Genomic DNA, 20,477 nt, shown 5'->3' with positions numbered 1-20,477 from the left:
GCAGCCAGTCTGGAGGGCATCCTCCTGGAATTGACGGAAAACAGGGACCAATAAATACCATAACCACCTTTGGCGTTGGTGTCATTATTATAATCAGATAATCATTAGCTGGATGAATGCCTTTTCTCGTTCCGTTCTTTTGAAGTTTGATTGATACCCTGCATGCACGGTAAACTGAGTGTCATCTGGTCACCTTTAAACTGTCAGCTACTTCCATTCAACTATAACTGTACAATGCAATTCAAAAATGGTTCCAATTCATTAATGAGCTCAATTCGATTTCAAACAACAGTATTTTCCTTTTATCTACAGGTTACTAATGATTACTTAATTAATATGAATTGACACAAATCGCAGTTCTTCCAGTGCATGGGGTAGACTCACTCAAAACTGCGCTATGATCCCAGCTCTTGCCAGCATTCCAGTGGCGTTTGGAGGTGGCTCTTCCACGTCTGGCATGGGGTCGTCAGGTAGTTCTGGGTTTAGCAGCGGGATGCCATGCCTGATGGCCATGTTATGGAGCACACTGCAGGCCACGATGATGTTGCAGACCTTCACAGGCCGGTACTGCAGTGTGCCCCCCGTGCCAGACAGGCAGAGCCACCGACCCTTCAGGAGACCAATTGCACGCTCCACGGTGACTCGTGTGCGTGCGTGCGCCCGGTTATAGGTGCCCTCCTGTTGGGTGGTGGGGTTGGTCAGCGGCGTCATCAGCCACGGCTTTAGTGGATAGCCACGATCCCCTGCATTGAAAGATATATAATTTAATTACAGATACCAGTAATAACATTACGATTTGATTCAATATGGGCCTAAATGTGTAACACTCACCAATAAGCCACCCGTCTTCAACAACCCCAGCCTGGAGACGAATGCCCACAGAGCTGTTCTGCACCACAAACGAGTCGTGGGTTCCTCCTGGCCACTGGGCAACGACATTTAGGAGTGCCAAACGGGCATCGCAGATCACTTGGACATTTACCGAGTGGAACCCCTTCCTGTTAACGTAATTGAATTAATTTTGTGATGGTGTTTTGATGGCTATGTGTGTGCAGTCTATTGCTCCAATTACGTTGGGGAAACCGGCGATGGCGTGGAAAGCCCTCTTGACCTCGACCTGCTGTGCGTGTGTGTATGGGAATTTGATGTAGTCGGGGATTAGGGACATGATGGCATCCAACACTGTGGGCATGATCCTGCTGAGTGAGGGTTGGGAGATGCCCGAGCGATCTGCGATCTCCCGCTGAAATGTCCCGGTGGCCAAGAATCCCAGGGTGGCGAGGACTTGGGTGTGGACGGGGATGGCATGTGTGCGCCTTGTTCGGCGCTCCAATAAGGGTCCCAGATCCCGGCACAGGTCGAGCAGGATTGCCCTGGGGAAGCGGAACCTGCTAATGAGCCACTCTGTGCTCTCGGCAAACAGGTCTGCCCTGTCCCTGAAGACGCGCTCCCTGTGGAGCGCACCATGGGCATGGCCCATTCCCAAATCGTGCAACACTGCGATGCCTGCGTTATCCATGGTGAATAGGATCTGAAATCCATGTTCCAGATGTAATTTATAGGGTTTGCCGACGATTACACTCATGTCGCCAATTTAATTAATTACGGGTCATACAGAACACCTGGGTATATTGTAACTGTTGATTGATTCCCCTTCGATCTGCGCTCCAATTGGGTCGTTGTTGGTCAGGGACGATTCTAGCCACGCATGGCTTCAGTGGATAACCGTGATCACCTGCATTTAAGTGGTATCTTGATGACAGATATAATAACATTACAATTTAATTAAATGAGATTAGGCCTGGGTCATGCGTTCCTTATCAGCCAACAACGTATCGGCCACATAATGCAACGTTAACCATCCTACATCCTACATTCAGGAGTTGATTCTGTTTAGGGTTTGACAATAATTACACTAATATCGCTGTTTCACAATGAACTATGATGAATCACGGGGGTCATACAGAACACGCGCCAGTGACTTTATTTCCGCCTTGGAACTAATGCAGGACTGAGGAGTGCTTATGCGTAGTAACGATATTCTACCACTGGGAGCTAGGTACGCCAGGTCTGAACTGTGCGTAGATGTACGCACGAAGTCAAGTTCAAATCGAAATTGATGAATCCCACTCTTTGCTTAGAAATGATCGTACGCACGGGTTACGCACAGATCTGTGCGTAGAACACGTTGATGCATGAGGGCCCAGGAGATCACGTCCCCTTTAAGGGTGAATGTCAAATAAGTCCAGGAATAATGCGAATGTTCTGAGAATAGTCTTGTTCAAGACTCACCAGGGCAACTGCCGATGGGCAATTAAAAAAGCGAGGATCCCTGGAAAAAGAGAGAGCGCACAGGGAACATCCACGGGACGGCAGGGGAGCGACACAACGTCTCACACCGGAGACACGTAGTACACGGCATGACCTTGAGAAACGACACAACGTCTCACACCGGAGACGTGGCAGTATGCGGCACCATACAGCACGACCTGGCCACGAGTGGAAAGGCAGTCGGCCTACTTGTACTCTCCCGACGAGCTCATAGCAAACTATTCTCAGGTGCGTGAAGCTGATTGTTCGGCATTGGGAAGCATGCAGTGTTCACCGATGCCCTCACACAGATCGTTCATAACAGGTGAGTAAAAAGTCCACAAATAATAAACAAGCTATTTGATATTTGTTAATGATGAATAGTCTTCACTTTAGATTAGGGTACACAATAACATCTGCAAATGATTTATAGATCTTTTAAGAATGTTTTACAAATCATTTGGAGGTATAGTCGTTTTTTCATATCCATTTTTCAAAGCATCTACAAATGTGTTACTACACATTCAATTTCACATTATGTAATGATGAACAAATCAAGTACAAACAATGTTGATGAGTTATACTGTAAATCATTTGTAAATGTTATACAAATATAGTTATAAATGATTTAATAATCATTTATGAATGTATATAAATGGTTTGTTCATGATTAGTTCATTATCTACAAATACCTTATAACTGAGTGTTATTAGTGTTACCAATGCCTTGAGAGGAAATACCACAGAAGGAAAAGTACAGGCTTGTAAAAGTACTTAAATAGTAGTTTTACCGTTACTAAGCGGGATTATTTTGCCTAGAGGTTGCTGTTTGATTCTACCTTTAAGTCTGTTATTGGAGTGCTACCCTCAAGTAAAAGTACTCGTGACACTAAAAGTTAAATGTAGCTACACTAACATAACTTTATTTCTACTTGTAATATATTTCAGTATTCTTTCCACTATATATTACAACTTATGATTCCCCCGGTCTCTCTTCACTTCGTCCTTGATCATTCTCTTTTCCAAACACAAAAAAGCCTTGTAGAAAGAGGCCGTCCTCAATAGGGAGCACTTGCAGCAGGGGACATCCGTTCACTTGATGAGCGTGTTCTGAAAAACACAAAGAAAACATCGGGGGGAAACTTCTCTGAAACTAAACGAATAACTAATTAACCAACACATTTCCCCATAATTTCATCTCGGGTCGCTTCATCTTTCGGGGTTTTCTATTTTCGACGTCAGTCATCCCTGGCGGTGGCTGTCGATCACTATATAGATCTGCCTGTGTGTTGTGCCTACTCTCCCCCCTTCAGATGGAGTGTCACATCCCCTTCGTGGAGCATCAATCCGCCCTCCGCAATCTCCCCCGGAGTTACCGACGCTGAGGCCATGACGGCCTCACTCAATCCACATTTTCCGCCCAATGGGATTTGAGGACACGCAAACCAAACCTTGCTTGGATATGCACATTCACACTCAGACCCATCAATCAGGCCACACGGGGGCCGCCGGGCTCCAGATTGGTTTTTAGCTTTCCGGTGAATTGATTGAGAAGAAGAAAGTTGAAGTAATGCGTTTGCCTATACGTTTGCCGCCGCGGCTCGATCCCGAATGGTATTTGACGCCACGCAGCCCCCCCCCCCCCCCCCCCCCAATCCATGACCGCTAAGGGTGGATGTTTGCCGTTACTTCGGCGGCGGGTCCTGCCTTGAGGTGCGCCGGCGCGATCAAACTGCGCTAAAGTACCCTGGGATATTACCTTGTGTATATAGACCCTTAGCAATGTGAGGAGTGAACGAGGGAATGAGGAGGAGAAGAAAAGGGAGTAGAGGAGGAGAAGAAGGTAACAGCTGGGGAGTTAAAGGTTCTATTTCAAATGTTGTTCCGGCTGGAATAATTTATGGAGTCGCTTCGACGCTGTAGAAATGTTTCTGATAAATGGTACAAGTCACAGCGAGGTGTTTCTCCAACAGGAAATGGGTGGAAGGGTTGGGGTTTGCAGAGGAAGAAAAGTGAGCAAATATCTAAACTGAATCATCCAATCTTGTTATTTTAGGGCTTCAAGCCGGGGCTGTGAGACTGTACTTCACTTCTCTCTCTGTCACTGGGACGACTGCTTATGGATATGTTGAAACAAATTCCTCATGTTTCTTCTGCATGATTTGTTTTGTTATGTTTGTTTCCTACCCTGCCAAGGTTGAACAAGAGTAACAACATTCAACTGACTGATCTTTGACTTTCAGTTGACTTAAATCTGCAGACTGCAAATGATATACTTGGTAGAGCCTAGATATGTTTATGAATTCAGCCTTTTCTTTCTCTTATAGGTATACTGAACAATTTTTTTTTTTTTTTTTTTTTTTTTACTTATTATACTTATTTATACTATCTTATTATTATCTAGCACACTCTCAGGAGCGAAACAGAAAGAAACATTTCATGCAAAGTATTCTGTATTTCTGTATGACAAATAATAAAGAAACTTGAACTTGAACTCTTTTGAGTCATAGATAATGCAACATATAGGCCTAGAAGAATAAGAATGAGATCACTTTAAAGGGGTCATATTTTGCTTTATTTTTCACTATTTGGTCAATTTTTCACAATTCCTGTGAGTCTATGGAACACATCTGTAAGGTTTTTTTCAATAAAATTCATTGTTTTTTTAATCAAGTACTTTGGCGCAGCACTGCCCTTGCAAAGTCCAAACTGTTTTTGGCCGGGCTCCGCCCATACTCGCAATGCGCTTTGAGAGACAGTCACCCACCTGCACTGAGAGAGAGAGAGAGAGAGAGAGAGAGAGAGAGAGAGAGAGAGAGAGAGAGAGAGAGAGAGAGAGAGAGAGAGAGAGAGAGAGAGAGAGAGGCTCTCATACACGCAAGGCGTCAGCAGCCTGGCCAATTTGTGTGTGCGTGTCTCTGTGTGTTTTCATGTGTGTGTGTGTGTGCTGACGCATAGTTCTGTGGGACTAATTAATTTCGCCACAGGGGGGCATAATCCCACGGGACAATGCATTGGTTGACAGTGATACAGCGAGTGCTCTCTTGACAGAGAGAGAGACATAAGCCCCCTCTCTCTCAATGCAGTGCGCTCCGAGACTTGCACCATATTAGCCTCTCTCTCCCTCTCTTTATCTGTCTCTCTGTCTCTCTCTCTCTCTCTCTCTCTCTCTCTCTCTCTCTCTCTCTCTCTCTCTCTCTCTCTCTCTCTCTCTCTCTCTCTCTTTCTCTCTCTGTCTGGACCACAGACTAATCTCTCTCTCTCTCTCTCTCTCTCTCTCTCTCTCTCTCTCTCTCTCTCTCTCTCTCCCTCTCTCTCTCTGGCCTTGCTCTGGTGGAGGGTGTGCCACTGTGTGTGTGCCATCATGTTAAAGTTAGCCTCAGTTAAACCTTGCGACACCTCGTTAGATGAAGCTGTGTTCTGAGGTGTTCTGAGCTGTGTTCTGAGCTGTGTGCTGAGCTGTGTTCTGCATGTGTTCTGTGTTCTGAGATGTGTTCTGAGCTGTCTTCTGTGTTCTGAGCTGTGTTCTGAGCTGTGTGCTGAGCTGTGTTCTGCATGTGTTCTGTGTTCTGAGGTGTCCTGTGTTCTGAGCTGTGTTCTGAGCTGTGTTCTGTGCTGTGTTCTGCATGTGTTCTGTGTTCTGAGCTGTGTTCTGAGATGTGCTCTGAGCTGTGTTCTGAGATGTGTTCTGAGATGTGTTCTAAGCTGTGTTGTGTTCTGAGCTGTGTTCTGAGCTTATATCGTGCTTTTACTAACTATTATATTTCTCTCTCCTCTGGTCAGGGGCATTGCCGGGCGTTTAAATCTCGCACAGGGCCTCGCATTTCTCCCAGGCGGCCCTGGCTACCTCTCTATCTTTTTTTATGCTCGCTTATGCCTGTATTTTTTACTGTTGTGAAGCACTTTGAACTGCAACTTCTGTATGAAAAGTGCTATACAAATAAAGTTTATTATTATTATTATTATGATTGTATATGCTGTGGGATTTTATATGCTTTTTTGGGTTCATTTCTGTATGTGCACTCGATGTGACTGTAATTGAGGGAAACCTCAGTTGCCTTTTGAATTTAAATAAAGGTTGCCCCGTCCTCTTTTCTTGATCCTCCGATCACAACTGTTGATTCCCTCGGACAAATGTATTGGTTAGGTCTTTGGAGAACTGCAAGTTATGTATGGAACTGGGGTTAAATGAATCCTGGATGACCGCGGTCCGTAAAGCACTGAATCAATCATCTTGTGCATGCCCACATCAAGTATTTATACTGTGGTGAAAAATCTAATATTACATATATTCATAAATGATAGTTATTGCATATATTCAAATTACACTTATATTTCATGGCATCTGTATAGTGATTCATCATAAGTGTGACTGCTTGTCAGGAGAATGCACACAGAGATGCTCAATGTCCTGGATTACACCTGTTATCTGTGTGATTCAGTTGAGTATGACCACTTGCTAGAAACCCTGAAGACATAGTCCACTGATGACACCAGCCAACGGTGTATTAAGAATATCAGTGTATAAAAGATGATGTGTGATTCACGTTATTCAGTTTGATGTGCAGATTAACTCTGGTTTTGTTATCTTAATAAAACTGTATTCCTCTGAAAGTCATTTGCCTCTGTGGTAGATTCTTCATAGTCATATATTGTATATGAAATACCGTTGTAGGATAATGAATCTCAGGATACTACTTAATTACGAAGCTCTATTTCAAATGGAGTTCAGTTTACAGAAATGTGAAGTCCCTGTTTGAATTCAGGCCTGTCCTACTGTAAGCTAAACTCACACCTTGATGTCAGATTTCTCCAGCAGGCAGGAACCATTCAGTCAGCAGACCAGGGAGCAGAGAGGAGAGCGTTCTCTCTCTGCCTCAAGCTTATATACACTAGCATGAAATCCCTCCTTGTTTTTATCCTATTCACAAAATGATTGGTTTAATCAATGGTCATTCCTGCTTCTTCCTGTCCACTCAGAACCCACTCAAAATACTAATCATATCTCCTGTTACCTTCTAAGGAATTGGTCAGGAGGTCTTTCAGGCCTCTGAAGATAAGAGGATGACTCCTTTTTCAGCTGTCTCCCCTTTGTCTAATCATCATGTGCTCATCACAACCTGAGCCCTGTCTCTAAGAAGACGCCTGACACTGTAATATTAACCACATTATTTACTGACATTCTATCAATGTATGGCTATAATTCCTTAACAAGAGGTGCAAATCCAGAGCCTGCAGAATAAGGAAAGACCCTCATCACCCCAACAACAGCCTGTTCAAGCTGCTGCGGTCAGGCAAATGGTGGTAAAACTGTGGTTTTATTGACAGGAACACACGGAGAACGAGGATCAGTCCTTGAGACCACCAGAGCCTTCAGAATGAGAAACACAACCATGGCTTTTATACTATGTGGGAGTTCCATATATAGGGAGGTGGTTAATAATGGATGATCCGACAGGCTTGGCATACATGGTCTGGCGATGAATCAGGTTTGCTCCTCTCACTGGCCTGTGGCCGGAGGCCCGATACACCCATGCATGCACTGGTCATTAGGTCACACAGGTCATCAGGTCAAAGTATTTCTAGTCTAAACCTGGGTTCCTGGCTTGGCTTGGTCACCGGACCCCACAGCCACATTCCAGATTGGGGGAGACCTATGTGCTCATGGTTGACCAGAGGAGCTGGATGTAAGATATTAGATATTAATGAACTATGAAATAACTATCATAGCCATATTCAAACTTGTTTACTCTCAATAACGGTCAAACTAAACAAATGTGTGCTTTTTTTCATGTGTGCGAGATTATGTGCAAAATAAATATTAGTTTTGTACAGTGCCCCTTTAATTAAATTAAACATACTCCTTCTGTCTTATTATCTAAGTTAATTATTAAAAATTAGATCTGCAAAGCAAGATGTTCTATACAATTTAGCATTCAAGGAATGTCAAACACAAAGGCCAAGATGAGGATTTCTTGTCTGAATGAAAAATGTGAATGCTTTGCATTTGTCCCTAGGCTTGTGTACCAATAACTTCAAAAACATCACAGATACCGTAAACATAGCTTCTCCCCAAACTCCCTTTTTTTTTATTAATCATGGAAAACAAGGAGAGAGAAAGAAATAGCACACAATACAACAGAGGGGCAAACAGCATTCCGTGAGATGTTTTATTAATTAATTAGAACTGTCTGCCGTGTAACACCGTAGTGCCCAGCAGACGGCTTTAAACATGACTGCAAATAGGAGAAAACCTACTAGAGATATGAATAGGTATATGGCGCATACTCTATAAATATATAAAAACCTATGTTACATTTGATCTGTGCTTTGCCAGAGTGCACATGAAGATGAAGAACCATGAAAGATGGCAACATAAAGAGTCTCCATAAACCACTTTAGAAGAACCATGAAAGGCAGCAACATAAAGTGTTGCCATAAACCACCTTAGAAGAACCATGAAAGATGGCAACATAAAGAGTCTTCATAAGCCACATTAGAAGAACCATGAAAGTCAGCAATATAAAGAGTCTCCATAAGCCATCTTAGAAGAACCACAAAAGGCTGCAACATAAAGAGTCTCCATAAACCACCTCTGGTCCAACTCCAAGCAGCAGCCACCGAATTTAACATATTGAGCTTAAAGTGGAATGCCGCCCAATTTAAGAATTCAGGTATGTTCTTTCTGTGCCACAGGACAGTTGAGTCAGTGTTTGTGAACATGCACCACCCTCTCCTAGAAATCAGAGAAAGAACCCTCTCTGAACTCTCCACACTGGGATGTAAAATATGGGGCTGCTTTATAGACATTGAATGGGACTCTAAATGTATGAGGCCATAAATGAGACAAATCCCAATCAACCATGTGTTGAAATGGCAATAAAGTTTTCTATCTATCTATCATAACGTGTTTATGTGAGCTCTTGCACCCAAATGATGTGGATCAGACCTTCTAGCAATGCTAGAACATAAATCGTATTTGGTAAATAAATGTACAGATCATACAAATACATGACCATACAAATACAAAACAGTACACAATAAAGCAGCAATATTCACATAAACTCTTTATGTTGCTGCCTTTCATGGTTCTTCTAAGGTGGTGAAATTAGTTTAATGTTGGCCTCAAAGTCAGAGCCCCATTCATTGTCTATGGAGCAGCCCCAGATTTTACATTTCAGGGTTCTTTCTCTGATCTCTAGCTTTAGGGGAGAGTGGTGCTTGTTCACGAATACTTACGGACTGTCTGACTGAATGTGAATGTTGCATGCTAAATGTTGCTTTTATATTTTACCTGTGGAACACAGATTCTGCTTCAGTTTCACACTCCATGGATACAGTAAATCCTGCAATTATCCCTTGTGTAATGAGGATTAAAAGCTTAAGAATTGCTTTCTTTGTATAGATTGATTTATTTGCACTGCTCAGGTACAGCATCTTAAATACTTGTTAAAACAGCTCAATACTCTGAGATAGACTGTGACAATGTGGCTTCCCTACTTGACACGTATATTATTCACAATCTTGCATGCAAATGTTGACTATGGACTGTTCCATTTCCATTCAGACTGTACCTCATATCAAGCCTGAGTAGTTTACACATCAAGGGACCTGCTTAGACAAGCTCTACGTACCAGTAGACGTGGTAGAAAGGTTACTGGAGCCATTAGAAGGACCTGTATGAGCGCACGGTCTGTCGGGCCGTCGTTTCCATATCTAGTTAACATGGGCACTTCCACATCTAGTTAACCACTTAAGCATCGGACAGCCCGACAGTGGGCCGTCACATACTCGCAGCACTTTGCACTCGTCTGCTGGCTCCGGGCTGCATTTTTCACCGATCATCCAATACAAATTTTTTTTGGTAAGGGCTCCTCGTCCTGCTTGAACAGAGATTCACATCGATCGCCTCGAAATTCCGTTGCCGAAGCGTATTTACCATCGAAACGTGTATAGACATATACACTGGTAATCGCGATGACGATGCGATCACTTGGAATTATTATTTTTGGAATACCTTCTGGCTAAGGTAAGGTATATTCTATGTCTATTTTACCGAACCTGAAACATGTTTTTCTAACGATCACAGTTTTGTGTTTTACCAGACGTAAAACATGCTCGACAAACAAGATCACGGTTTTGAGTTAATGATGATTGATGTTTTTGTGAAGGTACATGTGTACATGGTATACCTTTGATTTGGGAGTATTTGGGGTTTCAGGGGATCAACCAGAACGGTTTGGGTTTATTGCACATAACGCGTTTTATCTCGCGATCTATGGAAAAAGACTGGATTATCTTGGAAATGCGCGATGTTTAGGGTGTAATAAACTACAAACTACAGTGTGTAGAAACAAACTATTTTTTCCATGTTGGACTACAAGTAGTGTCTGTCAAATGAGCCACACCATTGTCTCCACAGCTATAATACAGAACACACACAAAGCTTTGCAAACATTGTTAAACACCGCAAAAATGACCATTTTAAGCTGGCCTTGACGCGGCAGAGATGGGGACAGTGTATGGCACTGAAAGTGTTAAGAGTGGATGATGAGGGGCGCCCTCGTGGCGCATACCATAGTGCCTCGCGCACCTACGCGGCCCCCGTGGGTTAGATCCCAGCACCCGACGTTATTTGTCGCATGTCCTCCCCACCTTTCCTCCCGTTCGCCCTCTCCTCTGTCGGTCCTGCGTGACCAAGAAAAGCTGTAAAAATGCTAAAAAATTATAAAAAAAAAAGAGTGGATGATGAGAGGGGACCATGAAGAGGAGGGGTGGAGGAGAAGAATGGATTAGAGAGTGGTTAAGAGTGGATGATGAGAGGACCAGGAAGAGGAGGGGGGAGAGGAGAGAGTGGGTGATGGAAGTTTTGGCAAGGGTTCAGAGGAAGAGGAGTGTGATGGAGGTTGGTGGGGGGTTCGGAGGAAGAAGAGGGTGATGGAGGTTTTGGTAGGGGTTCGGAGGAAGAGGAGGGTGATGGAGGTTTTGGCAGGGGGTCCGGAGGAAGAGGAGGGTGACAGAGGAAGGGTCATTTTTTTATTTCTTTATTTCAGATCCCCATTAGTCACTGCCTCAGCAGCGACTATTCTTCCTGGGGTCTGGATCCAAAAATATACAATTAAACAAGAATAATCAATAAAACAACATTAAAAACAAAACAAATATCAATAAAACACCAATAAAATATACAAACAATTATAGAACATTAAACCAATCAAAATCAGACATACAAATGTAACGGGGAAGCCCGTGGGTATGTCCACAGTCACGGAAACAGGTGTGTTGACGAGTGACTGTGGCAGTGCGGGCTGGTAAATTAAACTCACTTCCCCATAACAGGGTTAACAGACGCATAGGTAGTTAGGAGTGAATTCACTTCTTAGTGCAGCGGCCTGTGTCGTCGCCCGCGGATGCGGGAGCCCCCTGTTCGACTCCCCCTCGGGACATTCTCATTTAACATCAAACACAACACAGACCCAGTATGATCCGTCACAGTGGTGCCGTGACCCGGATGTCCTGAGGGGCGTGAGTTTAGGGAGGTGAGTGTAACAGGGAAGCCCGTGGGTATGTCCACAGTCACGGAAACAGGTGTGTTGACGAGTGACTGTGGCAGTGCGGGCTGGTAAATTAAACTCACTTCCCCATAACAGGGGTATATACACGGGCAAGGATGAAAAGCTTAAGCATGTTAGACTACTTTTAATTCATAAATTAACGTTCGGTCGGGTCCGCGTGTATTCTCGAGAATGATAATAATAATGCAGGACCTATTCAGATTATATTATCAACGACAGACAGTGAGAAACACAACCCCCCCCCATCACCGTGATGCGCGCTTGAATGAACTGCGAGATAACTCATAACTCGTACACACACGCACTCTGCCATACAGTAGTTATGTTATTTTAGCGCGACGTGGGTATATACACGGGCGAGGATGAAAAGCTTAAGCATGTTAGACTACTTTTAATTCATAAATTAACGTTCGGTCGGGTCCGCGTGTATTCTCGAGAATGATAATAATAATGCAGGACCTATTCAGATTATATTATCAACGACAGACAGTGAGAAACACAACCCCCCCCCCCCCCCTCTCGCGCTGAAGAATATGCATATTAGATCACTCAGTGATTAACACCTATGCGCTGTTTGTGTGTGCGCGCGTGCATGTACGTGACGCGTTGTAGTTTCGGGGAATACAGGGATATTTAGAACTATACAATTTAGCAAGAATTAAACATATTTACAAGTCGTATTATGTTTAGCAAGTAAGGATACATATAGATTACACTATATGCACTCGAAATTGTCTTTGTTCTATTTTTACAGATTTTTGAAAAAACGGGACTTCCTGAGCATTTGTGAGAGATTCTAATTATTTTGTTCTCCGCCCACGGGAGCAATAAGCCCCGTTGACTCCTAAGGGTTAACAGACGCATAGGTACGGTAGTTAGGAGTGAATTCACTTCTTAGTGCAGCGGCCTGTGTCGTCGCCCGCGGACGCGGGAGCCCGCTGTTCGACTCCCCCTCGGGACATTCTCATTTAACATCAAACACAACGCAGACCCAGTATGATCCGTCACACAAACAAATATGTATGCCACATTTTCTAATATAGAACAATAACAAATATCAATAACACAACAACGAAGACATCTCAGAGAAAAATAAAACGTGCTCAAAAACAGCACAACATTCCATACACTCATACTCTAATACTCCTCATAACCACTAGACAAACACATTCCAAAACAACACATAACCCAACACAAGAACCCATTAATTAGACACAGATTAGACCCAACCAAAATCAATCTCTTTCTGCATTACAGCCACTTGTCTCCTCTTGAATCCCACCTTACTGGTAATTGAAACCAAATATTGTGGAAGTCTATTCCAGTAGGACATTGCCCTGTACATTAGTTCTGTATTGTATCGCTCTCGCTCGGCATCGCTCTCTGCACTATCTCGCATACGTGCACGCGCACTGAATAAAGACCACAATGTACCTTTAATCCCAATATTCGTCTGACCACACCCCTATCAGCTTACCCATATAAGCAGGGGTGGGGCCACCCACTCTCCTCCTTCTCGCTTTCACCACAAGGAAGAAGTGCCTCGGTAGATCCCCACACTTGACACCATGATGGAAGAAAGGTTTAGGAGCAGCTTTGGGAAACAAGGATACGTTGACATCATATCTTTATTTTCTCTCTCACTATTTTCGAGAAAATACGGCGATATTGTCTTCGTACTGGAGTGTCTGGAAGATGATGATCATTCTAAAAACCCTCCACCGGTTTTCGTATTGGGAGCACGCCGCTGCATGCTTCTCAACTGCAGTTCCTTGCTGTGTTTGTTGGGGTGAAACCTGTCAGGCCACAGCTGAACTGTCGGACATGCCGCTGTTGTGAGAAGCGGTGCGTTCCAGGTTGGGTGAGTAGTGTTTGCTGGCGGGCTCCACTTGTCTGTTAGTGCTATGGGGGCTACTTGACAAAGTTTATGGAAACCGGCCCCAGGCTAGGGTCCTTTGTTCAGCCACCTAGGCGACAGAAGGCCTTGGTCTGAAGACCATTATAGTTTTAACTAGTGGGCCGCGACCATTGACACTGGTGATCCCTGTGTGTTCTGGACGAGTGGATTCTCTCTGTCACCGTGTTAAGGCCCCATCTTTCATATCCAAATGAGAGTATTCCTTCACGAGGGGATATGTGCATGTAATGTGCGATAGCGGCAGATTCATGTTCAAAGTCAGCTACACAGGCCAGTTGGTACTGTGCTGATCCCGTCGGATGTGGTAAAGTCACCGTTGTGAAGCGGTGTTGACATCTTGTTTTCTCTTTTCTCTTAAAAAGTGAGGAGAGGTTCAGAACGGCGGCCTGTCTGGGTGAGTGTTATGTCATTGTTTACATGTTCATAGCTTACGGTTAGCCAGTCAGCTGTTAACTGCTGCGTTAGCCTGCTGGATCGCTGCATGGCCTGCTTAGGGCCTACTATTAGCCAGTCAGCTGTTAGCTGCGGGGCTAGCATGTCGTGGTCGCTAGGTAACGTTAGCTTGCTGCTATGGCCATGGCCTGGCGCGGGGTAGCTTAGCTTCTCGCGCGCCGCCGTGAGCTCGCTTCTGATCGCGTGCGTCGTTAGATCGGCGTCTCGCGAGCAGAAGCAGTAGCACCCGAACGGTTGGAGCGGCCGTTAGCTTGATGCTATTCTGTTGAACGTGCTTTGATTTTAACATGTTTTACACTCTTGACCACGACGTCATCCTTGACAGGGGATGTTTTCGTCGACCCTGCCCTGAGCCAGGACGGCAAGGTTGCATCAACAGGGGACTGTAGTGCGGGTTGGGGCGGTGACGCTGCCCAGTTCGGACAACACAGGAGCGGCTGTGTTCCTACGGTGTCTGTGACTGCACTTCGCTGATCTGCGTTCCGGGTAGGAACGGGGTTGACCAGACCTCATAACACGTCTTCTGGTTTTACTTTGCTAAATGTATTGTGAATAACGGTGTTTTTCCCAAAACGTGTGTTGCTACAATGCATTTAGGATACGTTGCGGGTTATGTGTGAGCTGTTTTTGTCACTGGCAGTTAGCTTCTCCGTGCAAACGGGATGTAATGATCTGGTTGTTGTGTGAGAAACACGGCCGTGTACTCACAACTAAGGTAACTAACCTATGAAGCTATGCTTGGTGACAAGTGAGTAAAAGAATGTTCTTTCTCAGACTGTAATGACAATGAACAGTGTGTTCACACATTAACAGGTTTTCCTGTTTTAACTGGCCGTATTGCGGGTAAAATAGGAGGATTGTGTTTCCCCCCCGGTTCCCTGGGGACTTTTTCATCCTCCTATCAGACATGTTGTGCATTAATTGTGTCTTTTGTGTGGTAGGGATACGATGTAACTCTTAGCTTGATTGCTGAGGTTGTGCTAAATCTGCTGGAGAAACTTATTTCCTAAAGGGAAATTGGTTTGGTTGCTGTCATGTGTGCTTAGCAAGGCCTGTGGTCGATACTAATCAAGAATGATGTATTCTCTCATTGTGAAAAAAACGGCGTTCCTCTGTTGAGTGTTTTTGCCATTTTTTGTAGGTGATGATGGGTTGTGTGTGTCATGTGACCTACAACTGGGTTGTACTGGCCACGGAAGCACATGTGTATGTTGGACCGGGGTTCTTAGAGCCCTCTCTATTCTGTGTTTTTCCTTAGTAAAAATCAGATAGCAGGTTAGCTCATGCGCTGTGTGGAGCTGTGAAACGCTTCATAGAGCTGACTATGACTGTGTCATATTCTCTTTTTGTCGTTACATCGTATCATGGGTGTGGGGTCGTAAAGGGGTGAACTGGTAACCTCTCCTCTCCCCATTGTTCTGTCGGTCAGGGGTACACCCCCTGTCCTTCAAGGTTCCCGTCACGTGGCGGTTCGGCACGTTACGGGGGGGGGGGGGGGGGAGGGAGTTCCTGGTCCCACGGCCTGGTATATTGGGCGTGTGCACCGCAGGAATTCCCCCGCCATAGAGTACGTCACCGTGCGCGTCTCTGTTGGTAGGACTTCCGTGTGCTGTTCAGGTCCATGTGATGGATCTGTTTTCAGGGGGGGTGGTCAGGGCTCCTCCTCACCAAGCGCCTATTCAGGCCTTCTGTGAGTTCGGACTCCTTCTTCCATGTGAGGAAGCCTCCATCAGAGTACAGAGCCTTCCTCCTCAGATTGTCAAAGTGAGTGGACCCTCTAGAAGGGTCCTTTTCTATTGTATGTATATTCGATTCAATTCGTTTATTGAGTGTGTATGGGTTCAGTGCCTCTTCCCCGGAGGCCCTAAAACCAGTTTTTTACATGGCTCAAGGTGCAATATATTCTTTTCAATCTGTACAGCTCGCGTGGGAAGTCTCTCTGGGGATCCCCGTCTCTTTCCTATGGGAGGGTGGTGGGATGTAAAAATGTGAACATTTTTTACCCCGGCTGTGTAGACTGGGATACATACTGTTGATGCTTCCTTCTTTCTATTCCAGAAGTGTTGGAGTTAGGGAGTGTCACACCCCTCTTGTCTTTCCCCTGGGCGCCTTGGGGATTCAATGACAGGTCTAAATAGCCTGTTCATTGATGGGGGTGTGTCCCGACGCACGTATAGTGCTAGCTCGCTGTAAACAGGCGATTGACTGGCACGCCTTGGTTGCTTGTGGTTGAAACAGCGTTTTTATAAAGCAACTGAGATGGGGGTTTTTCCTCTTCCGACGACCACATCCCATGACCTGGGTGGGTTGTCGACGGATTCTCGTTCATGTCTGGGGGATGATGACGGGATGGATCTGAACATATGTGGTGGGGTCTCACGCCCTTGGGGTGGGCCACCAGGCGCGGTTCGTCCGAACGTCTGGGTGGCGCCTTCTTTTCATGTTAAGATCAACACGCATATCTGCCCTTCTCCTGGAGTAGGCATGTCGGCGTGGTTAGGGCACGGGACTGGTTCTGGTCACGCTGGTCCAGATCAGTTGAACCCGTTGTCCGCCGGGGATGCAGATCTGCTGTTCTGGTACCCTGAGGGACTTGGGCTTTTTTCAGGGGGAAAAATGCCAGGTCGGTCTGGGTGTCACAGGGTTAAGCGCTATGGAGACCCTGGTTGGGTATGTTTTTACTCAGCACTGTCGTCATGGCTTACAGCCATGCCATTCTGTACGCGCTCGATCTCGTCGGATCTCGGCCGCTACACAGGTTGGTCCTGGTTAGTACTTGGTTGGGAGACCGCCGGGGAATACCAGGTACGGTGTGCTTAGGGGCTGGTTCTCCATTATTTTTCGCTCCTCTCTCACGCATGGCGAAGAGGGGCCTGTGGGGGTGGTTTTTTGACCTCCTCTGGTGACCCTGTGCTTCCCGTACCGCCAGGCCCGGTCCGAAGTGATGTTTGCGACCCGTAGGCCTGGGTTAACCCTTTTTGGAAACTGAAACACTTGTACTGCGGTATAGCCGGTGTATACCCGCAGGTGTGTTTTGGAGTTTTTTCTTGAGGGGTTATAGGAACAACCACCGCATTGGGTAACACCGAGGTGGTTGATTCCCTGGTGTGTTGGAGCAGTGTCAACTCCCGGGTTCACCGTTTGAGGGTGCCCCTGCACGTTCATGACGTCTGCCAATCGTGTCAGCCTTCTCTGCCTCGACCCCTCTGGGTGGGGGTTTTTAAATGGAGGCTTGGTCATGCAACACCGCCAGCTTACGCTCCTTCCGCCGGGGCGGCTGTGTTCAGCTGTCCCCTCTGGCGCCTGTCTCGTCCGCAGTCTCCAGGCTAGGGTTAACAGCCTGTTGCCTGGTTTTTCCCCGGTGCGCTGCCTGCTTCCGTTGGTTAACCTTTTTTGTGTGCTTACGGCCATGCTGACTGCCTGTTCTGCAGGGTCAGTGTGCCAGGCGGTGTACTATTGGGGGGACAGGGCCCGCTCGGCTTACGGCCATACCAACCTGAACACGCCCGATCTCGTCCGATCTCGGAAGCTAAGCAGGTTCTGGCCTGGTTAGTACTTGGATGGGATTCCGCCTGGGAATACCAGGTGCAGTAACTGAGGGGCCTTTGTCCGAATACGCTGGCGATGTGGGGGGCGGGGCACTACGTGCCCACCTGGTGGGGTCTTGATGCTGGCATCATGGACTTCTCCGGGCCCCCATTCTAGGGAGTCCAGTCCTTTTGGTGGGTCTGGGTCTTCCTTCGTGCTCCGCTGCTACGGCCTTGCCACGGGGTTGGGTTTGCCCTTGACCCCGTGATTCTGGGGGCAGTAACGAGGTTGTTCCTCCGTTCGTTCCCGGGTGGCATGCGGGTTGTGCGTGTGTGTAGTCGTGGGGTCAAGCCACGGTCTGCTCACCCTGTGCGTTGAGTTGCTTGAGTGCCTCTTCACACGGTCGGGTCCGTCGCCCTCCCGTGAAGCCCCTAATAGGGGGGGTGCCCGCCATTAGGGTGGGTCGGGGGGGCTCGGCCCTCCCTGTTCTGATGGTTTGTGGGGGGCTGTCAGCGGGGTGTATTTGTCGGCCGTTGGCTCTCGCTCGGCCTCCCTTGTGCAGAGAGCGATGCCGAGCGAGAGCGATACGATACAGAACGTTAGGTTATGACTATAACCAAGTTCTGTTAGTATAGCGACGCTCGGCATCCGACGCCGCTGCAGCCTTTGACCTCGCCTTGTGGCGAAAGCTTGGGAAGGAGGAGAGTGGGTGGCCCCACCCCTGCTTATATGGGTAAGCTGATAGGGGTGTGGTCAGACGAATATTGGGATTAAAGGTACATTGTGGTCTTTATTCAGTGCGCGTGCACGTATGCGAGATAGTGCAGAGAGCGATGCCGAGCGTCGCTATACTAACAGAACTTGGTTATAGTCATAACCTAACGTTTTCTTTAAGGCTTCAGTTCTGGGTCTCGGCAGGGCGAACCGACCCCTCAAGGCTTGTCTAGTGTCAGGCGAGGGATGAAGGAAGAGGACGAGTTAGAGGGAGAGAAATCAGAGAGGGAGGACAGGAAGTAGAGTTGGAGAAAAGATAAGAGAGAGAGAAAGAGAACAATTTGAAATGTATTTATTGAAAGGATAAACCCCTTGAGATGAACCATCTCGTTTTCAAGGGGGTCCTAAACACATGGTAACAAAGAAATACAATACATAACACAAAATAAGACAGCGTACAATACAAGACTATACAACATGCATACTGACAGGAGCTCTCCCAAGCACAACCCATCCAGTCCAACACCCACAGATTCCTTCTGAGAGGAACAAAATACATTTCATAAATGTACACACACACACTGGAAAAATAAAGAAAGAAAGAAAGAAAGAAAGAAATTAAAAACAGGCGCAGCTTGTCTGGAGATGAGTGAACAATGATGACTTAAAGCGGAAACAGGAGGTAATAGCTCTGAGTGAGCTGGGAAGATGATTCCAATCAGTGCTTTAAATAGAAAGGCACGTCTACCTTGGAGATATGGGGAGTGAAAAAAAAGGTAATCCATATGTCTTAGGCCATATGATGAGCTGTATGGGATTATAAATAGTTTAAGATAAGGGGGATAGTTAAGAGGTTTAATTGTTAAAAGTCAAAACGTTTGTGATGTATCACTTGTTTCAGTCTAATGTAACAGGAAAATATATGCAAATCACCTCCAAATACACAACCCTAACGGATGATGATGATGGTTAGCTCCGCAACGATTGTGCGTACTTTTTGTTATTGTGTTTATTTTTAGTACTTTTTTTATAGAAACAACGCTGGCATGGACGAAATATGATCGCCAGTCACTGATGGACTTAAACTCCGGCCTGAAAGACAGGTTTAACAACACTTTTTGCCAAAACTGGCCACCGGAGATTAGACGTGACGACATCAACAAAGACAATGGCGGTGTGATCAAATGGAAACATAGAGGACGCAGAAGTGGAATTAGGAAGAGAGGAGGAGGAGTTCTCTTTACCAGCCGGCGATCCCATAAATTCTGCTGGCGAATGTCCGTTCGCTGGAGAACAAGATGGATGATCTCCGAGCGAGGGTCCGCTTCGAACGGGACGTGAGGGATTGCAACATTATGTGTTTCACAGAGACATGGCTAAAAGCAACAACTCCGGATCACATCATCTCTCCGTCAGATTCCTTCTCCGGCTTCCGAACGGAGCGTACAGAAGAGTCCGGCAAGAGTATCGGCGGGGGGGTCTGTCTCCTGACCAACAACAACTGGGTCAGCCCCAAGGAAGTAAAAATACTTTCTCGTTCATGCTCGCCTGACCTGGAACATCTGTCCATACAATGTTGCCTGTTTTACCTTCCCCGAGAATTCACTGCCATAATCATGACGGCGTGTACATTCCACCACAAGTGGATACCGCCAGGGCCCTGGCGAATCTACAGGGACACTTAAACAAGCGACAGATCAAGCACCCAGATGCAACCATGATCATAGCCGGCGATTTCAACCAGGCGAATCTGAAGAAAGTGATGCCAAACTTCTTCCAGCAACACCAGGGGAGGAAATACGCTTGATCATTGTTACACCCCGTTTAGAACCGGTTACAAGGCAGTACCAGCCCCTCCATTAGCTGGTTCAACGAGCACATCTGAGTTTCATAACAACACTAGCAGATAGCATTGTAACCACGAAGACGGTTCGGGTCTTCCCGAACCAGAAACCGTGGGTTGACAATACTATCCGAGTG

The 20,477-nt window shown here is 46.1% G+C and overlaps 1 protein-coding gene across 1 annotated transcript; it reads right to left on the bottom strand.

Annotated features, from left to right (window-relative positions):
* Nucleotides 1-384: 384 nt before the first annotated feature.
* LOC311223465 (putative nuclease HARBI1) lies at nucleotides 385-1,519 on the bottom strand (the record flags this gene model as incomplete). Its single annotated transcript, XM_084308252.1, has 3 exons — nucleotides 385-743; nucleotides 832-925; nucleotides 1,073-1,519. 3 exons carry the CDS (start codon nucleotides 1,517-1,519, stop codon nucleotides 385-387), a joined length of 900 nt encoding a protein of 299 aa, XP_084164378.1.
* Nucleotides 1,520-20,477: the final 18,958 nt, after the last annotated feature.

This window comes from Notolepis coatsorum (genome assembly GCF_963971535.1).
Source record: "Notolepis coatsorum genome assembly, chromosome: 2".
Lineage (NCBI taxonomy): Eukaryota > Metazoa > Chordata > Actinopteri > Aulopiformes > Paralepididae > Notolepis > Notolepis coatsorum.
This window is presented reverse-complemented; position numbering and strand designations above follow the sequence as displayed.